Source organism: Eubalaena glacialis, chromosome 11 (assembly GCF_028564815.1).
Source record: "Eubalaena glacialis isolate mEubGla1 chromosome 11, mEubGla1.1.hap2.+ XY, whole genome shotgun sequence".
In the NCBI taxonomy this organism is placed as follows: domain Eukaryota; kingdom Metazoa; phylum Chordata; class Mammalia; order Artiodactyla; family Balaenidae; genus Eubalaena; species Eubalaena glacialis.
Window position 1 is genome coordinate 21,948,708 of NC_083726.1, and position 14,338 is coordinate 21,963,045.

General features: G+C 33.7%; 1 protein-coding gene across 5 annotated transcripts in view; it reads left to right on the forward strand.

The window, feature by feature from the left end:
* Nucleotides 1-14,338, forward strand: part of BLTP3B (bridge-like lipid transfer protein family member 3B) — a 91,226-nt gene that overhangs the window by 36,664 nt on the left and 40,224 nt on the right. For all 5 annotated transcript variants that reach the window (XM_061205035.1, XM_061205032.1, XM_061205034.1 and 2 more), the window contains 5 exons: nt 1,137-1,228; nt 4,748-4,937; nt 5,807-5,947; nt 7,846-8,016; nt 12,334-12,514. In XM_061205035.1, coding sequence (XP_061061018.1) covers nt 1,137-1,228; nt 4,748-4,937; nt 5,807-5,947; nt 7,846-8,016; nt 12,334-12,514 — 775 coding nt within the window. The remainder of the gene's footprint in view (nt 1-1,136; nt 1,229-4,747; nt 4,938-5,806; nt 5,948-7,845; nt 8,017-12,333; nt 12,515-14,338) is intronic.

Consider the following 14,338-nt stretch of genomic DNA (forward strand, 5'->3'; position numbering starts at 1 on the left):
TTCAGAAATAAACACTTATATATGCATATAATCTAACAACTCTGCTAATATTAATATTTTGTTTCATAGAAACATAATCTCATGGCTTCTCTGCTAGTTAACTTTCATTCTATTTTGATGGTACTTAGTTTTCTCAGTCCTTAAATGAGAAGTTTGAACTTTAAAATGAGAGGGTCTCTAAAGTTTTTCAGGTCTAGAATATTATATTGTAAGTTGGTATGTTTTATTGCATCTTTTAACTTTTTATTGGTATATTATACTTTATTTATGGGATTCTTCTTTTAATAAAGTTTGGTCCAGACTTTCTGTGTTTCTGCTTTTACTGATCTAATATAATACGTTCTTTAATATACTTCACTTTTTAAGGAAAACTGATCACTTGGTCATTTATTGATTCATTCATACCACAAATATTTACTGAGCACCTCCCCTCTGCCCTAAGGGAACATATTTTTACAAGGTGACTGACAATGAACAAGTAAACAAAACAAGACAGTTTCAGATAATAAGTGCAATATTAAATAGAGAATGAAGAATGACTGGAGATGTGTTAGTGATGACTACTAAGGACATTTGATCTTCCTTCAAGAAAAAACTTAGACTGAGAAAGAAAGTTTTTTACTATGAGAGTATTTACTTTTTCATATTTCTTGCATATTTTATTTTTTCATAGTCACACATCTTAAATCTCAGGTTTTAGATTGGTTCTATTTATTTTATTTAGCCCAGGTTTTAATTAAAGCTCAGGTTTAAGCTTTTAGAGGTGGTTTAGTCCTATTTATTAATAAATAATCTAATTTATCAATTAATAATGTAGTACACTCTGGGATTAGCGATTATACGTCTGTAAAACCTGATGATCTCAGCAGTATATGGCTACTTCTTACAGTTTTTTTCTCCTATACTCCTGTAATAAGCTTTTCCACCAGATAATAAGTGCCTTGAGAAAGGACTAAGCACTTTTTTTTTAGTATTTCTCTTTTTAGACCTCTAGAGAAACATTTAAAATGACTCTGCTTACTTACTGTTTTCTTTGCTCCTGAAGAAATGAAAGAGAAAATAGTCTTAAATAATATCTACATAATATACATAAAATAAAATATCTAATGTTTACATTTTTAATATATTTTTATTAGTCCTTGGATAAAGTAATAATGGAAATGAGTACATGTGAAGAACCACGAAACCCAAATGGCCCATCACCAATTGCAACTGCTTCAGGACAAAGGTAAGCTATTTCCATTAGTCTGTATGACTGGCAAAGGGAATTTTTTTTCCCGTTATCTGCAGTAATGGGACATAAAGTAAAATTTCCTAACTTCAGTCTCTATTTTAGTCACTTCTCCCATCAAACATTTTACAGTTTCAGTAAATGCGTTGCAAAAGTAGCAGAATTGATTTTTAGCCTCTTTTATTCATCTTGCTTTCCTTGATATTAAATAATAGTGATCAATCAAATGCAGAGCAGTAGCAGAAAATGAAAGAAGAGCTTAGGCATTCTAAATCAGATAGTCTCTTACTTGGTCTCTGAATACATTCTCTGTATAACATTTGTTCTATGCATCAGTGGAACTTTTATGACTCTTAAGAGTTAAGTTGATGCCTTAAAAAATTATAGACCTTTCGGATTACTCTAAAATTCATTAAATATAGAATGCTCACACTTTACACAGATTGAATTTTGATAGATAAAAATCAGATGTTAATAAAGTAGGAGCATGGGGAGCATTTCACAAAGCTGCCTTGAGAAGTTAGAATAGTTCTTAAAAAATAGATCTTCAAAAACTTGCCTATTTATCTTTGCATTCAGTAAATTTGGATCTTGTATTATATATCATTTCCTCAAAACAGGTTTTCTGCACTATTTTTGGATGGTGCAGCTATTCACGTAAAAAGTTTACATTGATTTTAATGTGATTAGTGCCTCCTCAAGTTGTACAACATAGCAGCCCTGAACATTTACAGTATTCTAGGTGCTGTATAAAACCAGTGATAAACTCTTCTTGAGAATGAACATGCACATACAGATACACACACATACTCTCTTTCTTGCACTCTCATATTTTCCTCCTCTTTCACCAAGGTTGAGCCACCATTTATTAATGCATTCTGTGAGAATACCTGCAGTCTGATCAGTGGCTTTTCACGTGGGAATCAAATGGTGATCCATCCACTGCTGAGAGTTGACTGAAGGCCAAATTTATCAGATATACAGTTTATATTTGGACTATATGTAATAGTGATGGGGAGAAGAGCTTTCACATGAACTTCTTTGTAGTTTATGTATTTTCCAGCAATTTGAGATTTTAAAGTTTAGATTATGATTTCAGGTTAGATAGAGTAGGTTGGAGCAGTTGATCTTAAAATTGGCTAGACTCAGAAAAATTGGAGAAAAAGTTGAGATGTTTATAAGACTATGAAAAGGGCAAAAGAAGATCAGGAAAGTTGCTATAAACAAATGATTTATTTTAATTAGGTGTGGCAGAAATTAGGTATTTTCTTATTGTATGCTAAGTGTAGTTGATAGTGTTCTTCCCAATTCATGTTTTTATAGTATCAACAAGCTTTATAATTTTGGCTTTGTAATCATATGATGGTAGTCCTTATATTGTATGGTAGTATGTTAATCTATTTCTATGTTTTCCAGACTTGACTAATTGTAGCAATCATTTAGGGTGCTTATGAAATTCAGAGTTTTTTAGGCTCCTCTTTTAAAGTTATGATTCATCAGGTCTAGAATGGTTATCAAGAATATGAATATGTATTTTCAACAATTCTTTATAGTCATGCAATTTAAGGAAACACTGATCTATTTGATTTTATTTCTAGCTAAGAGATTAAAATAGAGGGAAATTAACAATTAACAGGGTGGCCCTTCCTTCTGTGCAGAACCTGTAGGCTAACAATGCTCCCACAGATTGATGGTCTAGTAAACTTCGTAAGTTCAGAAATTTGATTTTATCACTTCACATGAAGGAGATAAACATCTATGTGAAGATTAACCAAACTCAGAAGAGACTCATTTGTAAACTGAAATTTAGTTTATAATGGATGACATAAACCAGAAACATGTAGACATTAGTCAATGAGTCAGCCTTCACCCTTCTGATGGTAAATCGTCCAATACAATTGTAGCACTTTTTAATGTGCATAGATTAGAGTAGATGGATTTGGATATTCCAAAGGGTATTCTCAGATAATATTAATAGAAATATTCTTCCAACTCCAGGAATATTTCTGTCTAGGTGACCAGTATTTGTCCTTAGGATCACAGCAACTCCTCCCTAGGATGCTGATGAGTTCTTCCTCTTCAGTTCTCAATTTTCTAAACCCCAGGTAGACAACCACCTTTTTTTATAACAAAATTACCTCAGTCAAGCCAAGGACTGTATAAATTACTACACATATACCATTTCACTTAAAGACCACAGCAACCTTTTGAAATAGGTATGATTTTCATTTTACAAATGATGAAACGGAGGCTCAGAGACTTCCAATAGTATTAATAATAATATACTGCTATTAATAATACTATAAATAGCAGTTATATCTTTTTCAGTATCATGAGTCCAGAGATGGGCGATGTGGTTCATACGCATTATTTCATGCAATCTACATGTAACCTACAAAGTATATCCTGATTTAAAAGATAAGTCATCTAAATTTTAGAAAAGATAAGTAACTTTATTTATTCATTAAGATAGTAAATCAAGAAGCATAGCATAGGTGTAGAGGAGCAATGTGCATGATCATTAAAAATGATGGCCTCACTTTTATGCATGTTGGCTTTGAAATGTGTGAGAGGCAGCCAGGTAGAGCTATCTGGTGGACAGCTGAATTTTACCATCTGAAGTTACAGCAAGAGATCTGGATAGTGATATAGATTTAGGAATAATGGTCATAATTGAAGTAAGGTGCCAATTTGGCAAACTTTCACCACCCCCCTGCCAAAATATACTGATAGTCTATATTCAAGTCATACTGTACTTATCATTCTTGAAATGTGACCTTTACTTTATTATTCTCCATGTCTTTGCTCATGCTTTTCCCTGTTCTAAGATTTCCCTTCCTTTTCATCCCTCCTTGAGGAAAGTTCATCTTTCTTTCCTGGATATATTTCTCATTAACTATGAACAGTTTCTTCCTCTACCAAGTGTACTGATGATTCCTTTTTAAAAACACTTAATTACAGACTGCCTCATGTTTCAGTTGCTAGGATATGTGTTTTTTTTCCTACCCAAGTAACTTGCAAACCCTGTAATGCCACAACTCTACTTTGGTTTTCTTTATGTCCTAGCATCGTTCCCATCGTAGATGCTCAATATTTGCTGAATTGAATTAGAGAATGTGAACTTTTTCTGACCTTATTTCTAAATTATGAGATTCCACTTGGCCTCTGCAACCTTCTTTGTGTTAAGAATTTAGCCCTCTTACTTACTTCATTGATGCCAGTGTCTGCACTAATGCTTTTTGAGAATAGGCAACTTTGGAAGGTGATTATAATAATTTAGAGAGTAACTTCCAATTTTAAAAACCTTTTATCATTTTGAGAAGAACATTTTTTTTTGTAACTTACATGTAACCAGACTAGATTATTGTTTTAACAAAAATGTGGTTTGTTAAACAAAAATGAATACTATTATGGCAGTTTGTGTACTTGTGTGAGAATATTAACAAAACCTTTTCACTTCTAATGATTTTATTTTGGTTTTAGTGCATTATATTTTGTTCTGCTTTGTTTTCCCAGTGAATACGGCTTTGCTGAAAAAGTAGTTGAGGGAATTACTGTTTCTGTAAATTCCATTGTCATCCGCATTGGAGCAAAAGCCTTCAATGCATCCTTTGAACTTTCCCAGCTACGGATCTATAGTGTAAATGCGAACTGGGAACATGGAGATTTAAGATTTGCTCGTATTCAAGATCCACAGAGAGGAGAGGTAAAGATTTTTTCCTTTTCTTTCTTTGTTTAAAATATGTTTTAGTCATTGATTAATACAAAAGTATATTTACAATGGTGTGTTAGTTTCTGCTTTATAACAAAGTAAATCAGCTATACATATACATATATCCCCATATCTCCTCCCTCTTGGGTCTCCCTCCCACCCTCCCTATCCCACCCCTCTAGGTGGTCACAAAGCACCGAGCTGATCTCCCTGTGCTATGCGGCTGCTTCCCACTAGCTATCTATTCTACATTTGGTAGTATTTATAAGTCCATGCCACTCTCTCCAATAAAGATGTTAAAAAAAATTTTTTTTTAATAAATAAATTTTTAAAAAAGTATATTTAAAATAATTACTTTTTATGGTTGCCTATATTCACATACTACTAGATTTACTTTTGCCCTTTAACTATACTTTTCTCTGTACTACTTTTAATTATTTAATTATATAATGTGCATATTTTATTGTTTTTACTGTAATCTTTCAACTTACAGAGTTAATGAGTCCTATTTTAACTTCTTAGCTTCTCAGAATTGAATTTTAAATTTACATAACTAAAATATGTTTTTTAAATTCTTCTTGGTTACATAATTCAAATGTTCTTTGTGCTTTATATTAAAATTAAATTACTTAGAATAAAACTGTTAACAGCTTTACAGATGATGAATATAATTATGAAGATGTGTTACTGAATTTGGAATTCTACAATTAAAAAAAATTAAAGCATAGTGGATAGATCTAGAATGTCATATGAAAATTAGTGAAGAGATACATTTTTATAATAACTTTTTTTTTGTTTTTACAAATCTACATTTTTCTTATTCTATTTTGTGTAAGTGAAGCTAATCTCTATATTCTCTTTAGGTTTTGACCTTTAAGGAAATAAATTGGCAGATGATTCGAATAGAGGCAGATGCTACCCAAAGCTCACATCTTGAAATTATGTGTGCTCCTGTTCGATTAATAACCAACCAATCAAAAATCAGAGTCACACTTAAAAGAAGAGTAAGTCAACAGGGTTACCTGTTTGATTTATGTGATAACTATTAGAATTGATGGGAAATTTTAAATTATTTTTTAGCTGAAATATTGGCATATTAAAACAGTGCAAAATAAAAGGAAATGTAGTGCCTCAAGCAGTATTTGAAGAAATCTAGTGTAATGATAACATTTTTCAGGTTTCTAAGTTTAATATTTAGATTTTTTTTTTAATGTGACTTTATTTGGAAATAGGGTCTTTTTAAAAAATTTATTTATTTAATTTATTTATTTTTGGCTGCGTTGGGTCTTCGTTGTTGCGTGTGGGCTTTCTCCAGTTGCCGCGAGTGGGGGGCTACTCTTCGTTGCGATGCGCGGGCTTCTCATTGTGGTGGTTTCTCTTGTTGCAAAGCACGGGCTCTAGGCGCACAGGCTTCAGTAGTTGTGGCGCACGGGCTTAGTTGCTCCGTGGCATGTGGGATCTTCCCAGACCAGGGCTCGAACCCATGTCCCCTACATTGGCAGGCAGATTCTTAACCACTGTGCCACCAGGGAAGCTCGCAGATTTTTATTTTTGATAAATTGAATAGATTTCTCAGTTACCAAATATTTATTGAACATTAACTCTTTTATAATTTTATTTCTCCTTATTGAATCTTGCTCAGGAGTGGGTAAATGGTAAAGTCTTCACTATTAGTAACCAAAACGACTAGTTTTAGAAGGTTAAGATACGACTGGTAATTTAGATAAATAGGGAAGATAGCTACTTAAGGATGTCAGTATTTGAGAGTCCACTGTGGATTGTGGTGAAATTTAATGAGGGGGAGTAATGACTTTTTTAAAAACTTGGCTCAATTAAAATCTCAGCAATATGTTTTCTAGTACTAGACACAAATCACTGTACTAAATTAAATTGAAAAGAATTTTTCAGAGTATGACACTTAATACAGATATTCTAAAATGTGAAATGTGGTTAAAATAGCATTTCAGTTTTTAATTAAATTTTTTTTTAAGATTTATTTATTTATTATTTATTTATTTCTGGCTGCATCGGGTCTTAGTTGAGGCATGTGGGATCTTTCCTTGCGGCGCACAGGCTTCTCTCCAGTTGTGACGTGCGGGTTTTCTCTTCTCTAGTTGTGGCGCGCAGGCTCCAGGGTGCGTGGGCTCTGTATTTGTGGCCCGTGAGTTCCAGAGCACGTGGGCTCTGTAGTTTGTGGCACGTGGGCTCTAGTTGAGACATGCGAGCCCGGTAGTTGTGGTGCGTGGGCTTAGTTGCCCCACGCATGTAGGATCTTAGTTCCCCGCCCAGGGATCGAACCAGCGTCCCCTGCATTGTAAGGCAGATTCTTTACCACTGGACCACCAGGGAAGTCCCTTTAATTAATTTTAATGCCCCTTTTTCTACTAGAATTACAGTTGACCCTTGAACAACACAGTTTTGAACTGCATGGGTCCACTTATATGTGGATATTTTTCAATAGTAAATACTACAGTACTACATGGTCTGAGGTTGGTTGAATCTGTGGATGTGGAGGAACCTTGGATACGGAGGAACCTTGGGTACAGAGGGCGGACTATAAGTTATATGCATTAACCCCCGCATTGTTCAAGGGTCAACTGGGGTTGAATTAACATAGGTAATTATATGATTTATTAGCTATAAATGAAAAATTAAATTATGTAAATACTTGTACCTATATAACTTGTTCCTGTTAAAGTACAGGAATCTGTCAGTCTTTTTTACCTCTGTATCTCCAATACTAGGAGATATTCCTTCCATATTATAGGAACTCAATAAATATTTGGTGAATAAGGAAGGATCCATATTTAAACCATTGAAAAATTTTAAATTTTTAAAAGATACAAGTGCATTATAAGTTTAATTTCTTGGCTTAATTTTATGAATCATTTTTTCCTGACAGTTAAAGGACTGCAATGTCATTGCAACAAAGTTAGTTCTAATGCTGGATGACTTATTATGGGTTTTAACGGATTCCCAGTTGAAGGCTATGGTACAATATGCAAAATCTCTTAGTGAAGCAATAGAAAAATCAACAGAACAAAGGAAGAGTATGGCTCCTGAACCTACACAGGTATGCTATTATATGTTAATAGGAAAAACACTTCACTTTACATGTAAATGGTTTAAAAATCAGAATGGTTGGTTGTTTTCTTTATGCAAAATAGTTTATAATACTTTGAGTCCAAGAATCTTCTTATATATCTTACTATATTAATTTTACCTACATGGTATCTATATGAAAGCATATATTAAATGTATTTCTATCTATATAGTGCTTATCTTGTTTGGAGGTCTGTGCTTGGCATCAGAGTTACTGATAACATAAAAGTATTTTAATGTTATAAATACTTCTTTTCAGGAAGTTAAAAAAATACAATTTAAAAATTACTAAAGTAAGTGCAAAAGGAAAAAACCTGGGTAATTATAGTCAAGGGAAAGAATGTAAGGATTAATATTAAAATAGGAAACTAAAGCCCTAGGGAATTGCTGAAGTCGAACCCAAAACTGTTAGAATTGTCTGATGGCTGGGACGAAAATGGAGGAAGCTATTTATTGATCACTTTCTTAAAATCAGACGCATTACTAGTTTTTTCTTAAAAGAAAAAGGTTTTCTAATCTTTCCTAGTAGTAAATTCTGAGAATTTGACATGAAGATTTCTGTAGAAGGGACATTGAAAATCCCAAAGTGTAGCGTCTTTTGATAATTTTATAAGTACGATTGACTTTTTATATCTATCCAATAAAGACTTAAAGGATATTGTGAAATCATACTTCTATGAATTATTTCATTAGAAACAGAGTAATTACATCTTAGATATATAGCTTGTTGGTGATCTGGCTGGTGCATGGGCTTTCCTGTGACTATCAAATTGACATTGTTTACTGCCTGTCTGCTTTGTCATAAGGTGCAGGGCTACATGCTGTGGATGTAAAAATAAATATTGTCTGATCCTGCCCTCAAGGATCTCAGTGTAATGGGGAATCAAATATAAAACAAATCATTGCAGTTCAACGTAAATGCTAGAGTGCAGAATTAAAAATGGGGATGAGGAGATTATAGAAGTACAGAGAAGTTTTAATCAACTGCTTGGGGAGTTTGGAAAGGTTTCACGAAGAGGATAATGAAGTTAAGTCTTAAAAACGAGTAGAAGTTTCCAGGTGAGGGAAATGGTATTTTGGATGAGGAAATAGAATCTGCAAAAGTATGATGGTGTTAAAGAGCACGGTATTTTCTGATAAAGATAAGGGGTTTGGTGTTCCTAGAGCATTATTTTTGAGAGTGAGGTACACATGCCTTGTGAATATATGACAACTTTCCAAGTTTTAAAGAAATTGTTTCACATCTTCCATTTTGATCTGTACTCTTTCTTAAATTTGGGCTATGTGAGAATGTTCTTTTATTAAGATGTCAGACTGGTTCTCCCTTTCCATAATTACTCGTATCCTAGTATCCTACTTTACAAATGAAAGGCGTTCTTCTTGCTCATCCTCATTCTTACTCTGATGGATTTGTTGGGGGTGGGGGGTGGGGAAGGGAGGGTTTTGACTCAAAAACTTCTGGAAAATAAGACAGGCAATTTGAAATATTGCTGTCCATGTTGGAAGTGAATGACCCATGACAGACTAACAAATTAGGTGATTCCCACTTCTTTGCTTTCAACACAGTTGAAGGAAGTTTAATAAATGTCAGCTGCTAGACTATTAAAAATAATTTTTTGCAATAGATCACTTTGTGAATCCTGGCATGTAACTTGAAAGAGTTCAAAGAATCGTGTCACATTGCTAAAACAAAATTCATTTCATTCTAATCGACTTATTTATGTGAACAAAGTTTCTCAGAGCTTTAAACGATAAAAACAAACAGAGAATTGATGGTGAACCCTGTATCATTCTACCAATAATTAATATTTATCCAATAAGATGTCTTCATAATTCTTCAAGGGAACCTAATTTTAAAAGTTTGATGAACAGAATACTGGACCATAGCATAGAATAGAGTTTTCCTAGGCAGGTAGCCTGAGTTTAAGCAGAAGTAAGTGGCAACTAGACATGATGAGCATTATATGTTTACTTTTCCTATAGGCATGCAGAAGCCAATGGAAGTTTTTAAATAGGAAACAAAAGTCAAGTATGACATAGTGGTATTATAGAGGGTAGACTGAAGAGTAGGAAGATTGTGATTCTAGGGGAGGGGTGGACTTGGACCTCTGGTAATGGTTTGAAAGAAGAAAAAACAAGCCAAATTGGGGAGAGATATCTGAGTCTTTCACCAGTTGAGGATAAAGAAGACAGAAGAGTTGAGAACTTTTCAAATAATTGGTAATTCCATTAGCCAATAGAGTAAATGCAGAAGGAAGCAGGTTTGATTAGGGGAGGTAAGGCTGAGAAAAGGTAATAATGAGTTCCATTTTGGAGTGGGAAAAATAATTAAAGAAGTACAGGAGATAATGTTTTACAATATTACCATCATAGACATAAACACTAGTCTGTTAAGGCTTGCAATAAGGATTTATGTAGCTTAGGATGTCATTAACAGAGATGGTAATTGAAATTAAAGACCAATAGACAATGTGTTGATGTTACTGTAGCTCTTACTTGTGCAATATGTGGATATGTTTATATAAAATAGAATGTAGATTAGGAAGCTAGATAAAGATACAGATTAGGAAACTAGAAACAAGGACAAAATTCTGTAATCCTACCACCATAACAAAACCAGTGTTAGCATTTTGGGGTATTTCCTTACAGATTTTTTGCCTAAGCATCTGCATTTTTTCCTAGTTTTAGTAAGGATGTAGTAGCAAATGGCTATAGTTTTCTTCCATGTCATTAGTATTTGTAATTAGTATTTTTTGTCACACCATAATATTTTATAGTAGATGTACTTAACCATTCACATTACTGTGGAGTTTCTTTCTTGGGTAGTAGTTGTCATGTCACTACTTTAGTTATCATACAGAATGTCCTGATCACTTGAGGTACCAAGAGAGTGCATTAGAGAGTGAAGTAGGTGACAGTTTTCCTTTGCTCAACTTTATAACTTGAGAGCTTTACAAACTTGAAAATTAAGAGTTTTTTAAGATTATTCATGAGGCAAAAGAGTTTATAGTGGCCCACTTTTCCCCCCACAAATGACATCCAGAAACCTAAATCTACCTCAGTATGAAGAAAAGTGTTTGTAGGGAGATTAATGCTTATGTTTTTATTTGTATCAGTATTTGTCTTGATGAAAAAGAGGATACATGATTAAAGAAATACAGGAAAGTGTTTTCTTTCAAAACAGTACCATCATAGACATAAATAATAGTCTGTAAGACTTTGAAAGTAGATGGGGGAAAACATAAGAAAAAGTGATTTTTCTGATGGAAATCAGTTTAACAGTTAATTAGTAAAAAAGCTTACTTGAGCCCCTAGAATTTAAGCCTTCACAACTATATTTCATCTTTGCTTTTCTTTAAATACTGTGGGCCCCAATCATTTTCATTGAGAGATTCTCATTTACCAAGTACACTTTGAAATTCTTTTACAGTATGACCATAGTTCTTACTATTAAGAATATGTATATTGTATACAAGCTATATGTATATAGTACTTTAATTTTCTGTAAATAACTATGCTTTTAATAAACTGTTCTTAATTAGAAAATTTTAAAATAGTTTTAATAAAAAATCTGGTTTTCATTTTGTTAATTGTTACCAGGGTTTCATGTATAGTTCTATAGCTAACATGTACACATCATCTCACAGTATTCTTATATATGCAGAGTTATTTTAGGCTGTTGGAGGTTCACAGATGTCTTTATACTTCAACAGTATTCTGTTTTTTCTCTTTGGGGAGAAAAGAATGTGAACTCACAATCTGTTATGAATCTCTTCTGCTTTCTGGCTTCTTCAGATATCCAAGTTCAGAGCACATACCACACCTCTTAAGAGGCATGAGAGCACGTATAGTACTAAATAATATCACAAGTACTTTTACAAAGTAATGATTTATTTCTACAGGACATACAATAGTGTATATAGCTGTTGTATACAGGGCTCACATTTGTTTTCTTTTTCAATATATAAAACTAATAATATTTAAGTAAGCTGCCTTTAACAGTTAAAAATATATTTTCTAAAACAGGAAGGGCTATAAATATAGCTATTCAAATATTTACTAAAACATATTGGGTTCATATTCAAATTATTTACAGTTCTCCAGTTTTTAGGTTTTAGTTTTATTCCTACATAATTCAGAAAATATTTTAGTAAACTGAGTTACTGATACAAAAGAAAATGTATTTGCTTTTTTTTTATGACTTTATTACTAAAAATATTTAAGTTTTTTTGAGTGGGGAATGTCAAATATTTAACTTGCAGTGCTAAGGCAGTTTTGAATCTTTTAGAGCTCTACAGTAGTCCCATCTACCCAGCAAGTGAAGACACCACAGACTTCAAATGCTCCTGATCTAAATGATGCAATTGTGAAACTATTCAATGACTTTGATGTTAAAGAAACCTCCCATCATTTAGTGATTTCTCATCTAGATCTACACATATGTGATGATATTCATGCTAAAGAAAAAGGTAATAAATAATAAAAGCTGCTATTTGAAACTATTTTCGGTTTTTCTAGAATTTACTACACATCTGGATTGTTTATTGTATGCAATATGTAGTCTGTACTCTTAAGATAACTAGTCATAATTTTATCATTCATTGAGGTATGTAGATGAAAGGTGTAATTTTAAGCATTGTATATTAGTATAAAATTTTATTTTGCTTTAATAGTACCTCAACATAATTAATTGTTAGCTGTCAATGCTAATGGTAAAATTAATTTTTTTTTCACGACTGACATCCTTAGAGGTTGATGAAAAATTAGACTTGCCTTGGAATTAACTTTTTCATAATTTTGAAATTGTCTGTAAATTAAATTTTAGTCCACACTCAATTCATAATTATTTGCACATGTATTTTCACTTGATCTTAGCCAAAAGGCCGAAAAGCGATGCACATGTATTTTCAGCATGATGGTTTATCTACATTTTTCTGACCCTGTGGGCATATAAACACAACTATGTGGCTGTTTAACATTTCTTGTGTCTCCTTGCTCCAGATCCTCCCTAAATTTGGTCAGGAAGCTAAATCCCAGTTAGGAAGGTTTTTTCTTTCCTTTTAGCTTTTGCTTCTCTTATTTTTCCCTATTTAGTAAACACAGGTAATGGGGTTAACGGGGAGCTGCTCTTGGTCACTTTGAAAATCTGTGGTTCCATACTCTAGGTGCTGGGCATTTCTGTTTCTCCTCCAGAGAGTGTCTCTGGCCCATAAGTGTTGGAAGGATTCGTCAGGTAGTCCTGCCTCTAGGACAGTGTTTCTCACACCTTGGTGAGCATGAGAATCAAGCTGAGAATCTTTTTTTAAAAAATAATTATTTATTTATTTATTTATTTTTGGCTGTGTTGGGTCTTCGTTTCTGTGCGAGGGCTTTGTCCAGTTGCGGCAAGCGGGGGCCACTGTTCATCGCGGTGTGCGGGCCTCTCACTATTGCGGCCTCTCTTGTTGCGGAGCACAGGCTCCAGACGCGCAGGCTCAGTAGCCGTGGCTCACGGGCCCAGCTGCTCTGCGGCATGTGGGATCTTCCCAGACCAGGGCTCGAACCCGTGTCCCCTGCTTTGGCAGGCAGATTCTCAACCACTGCGCCACCAGGGAAGCCCGAGAATCTTTTTTAAATGGAGACATCCAACGTGGGGCCTCAGACCTGAATCAGAATCTATGTCTTTGAAAGTTGTTGCTTTGAATTTTTAAAGCTGAGAGAGTGAATATTGAGACCAACCCCTGTAACTTCTATTGCTCCTATACTTAGCAATAGAAGTTACCTTGCCTTTTCAGAAAGGGCAGCCAGATATCAGCTACCAGATAAAAGGGTGGAGCAGAAAAGGTAAGGAAGATTTGGAGTTTGGAGAGAGATTTGCTGTCTTTTGTTTGTCTACCTTTGTGTCATTTGGCTTGTAGTTGGCATCTTCTGCTTTAGTGATTTGAAAGGAAAATCAAAAAAAGTTAAAACAAACCAAAATAACAAAATGAGGGGTCAAGTTTAAGTGATCAGCAAAAAAACAGAGAAAAGTGTTTTCTCAGCTCTTTTACATTCCTCCCTCTATATTCCCTCATAGAATAAGCTAAATGATGTTATTTAAGGAGAAAACCCCTCCACCAAAATAGCTTCCTCATCTTAAAGATCTGTAATCAGTTCTCTGCTATTCTAAAATCGAGAAGGGTCTGAAATGCTTTTTCATAAGTTTGTAAAGAATTCATTTGCTGGCAAAACTTCATCTAAATGATCACGTTGCTATTTATCATCTTTCTTATACCCACTTAGTGTAAATACTTGAGTTTTGCTGCAGAATTACT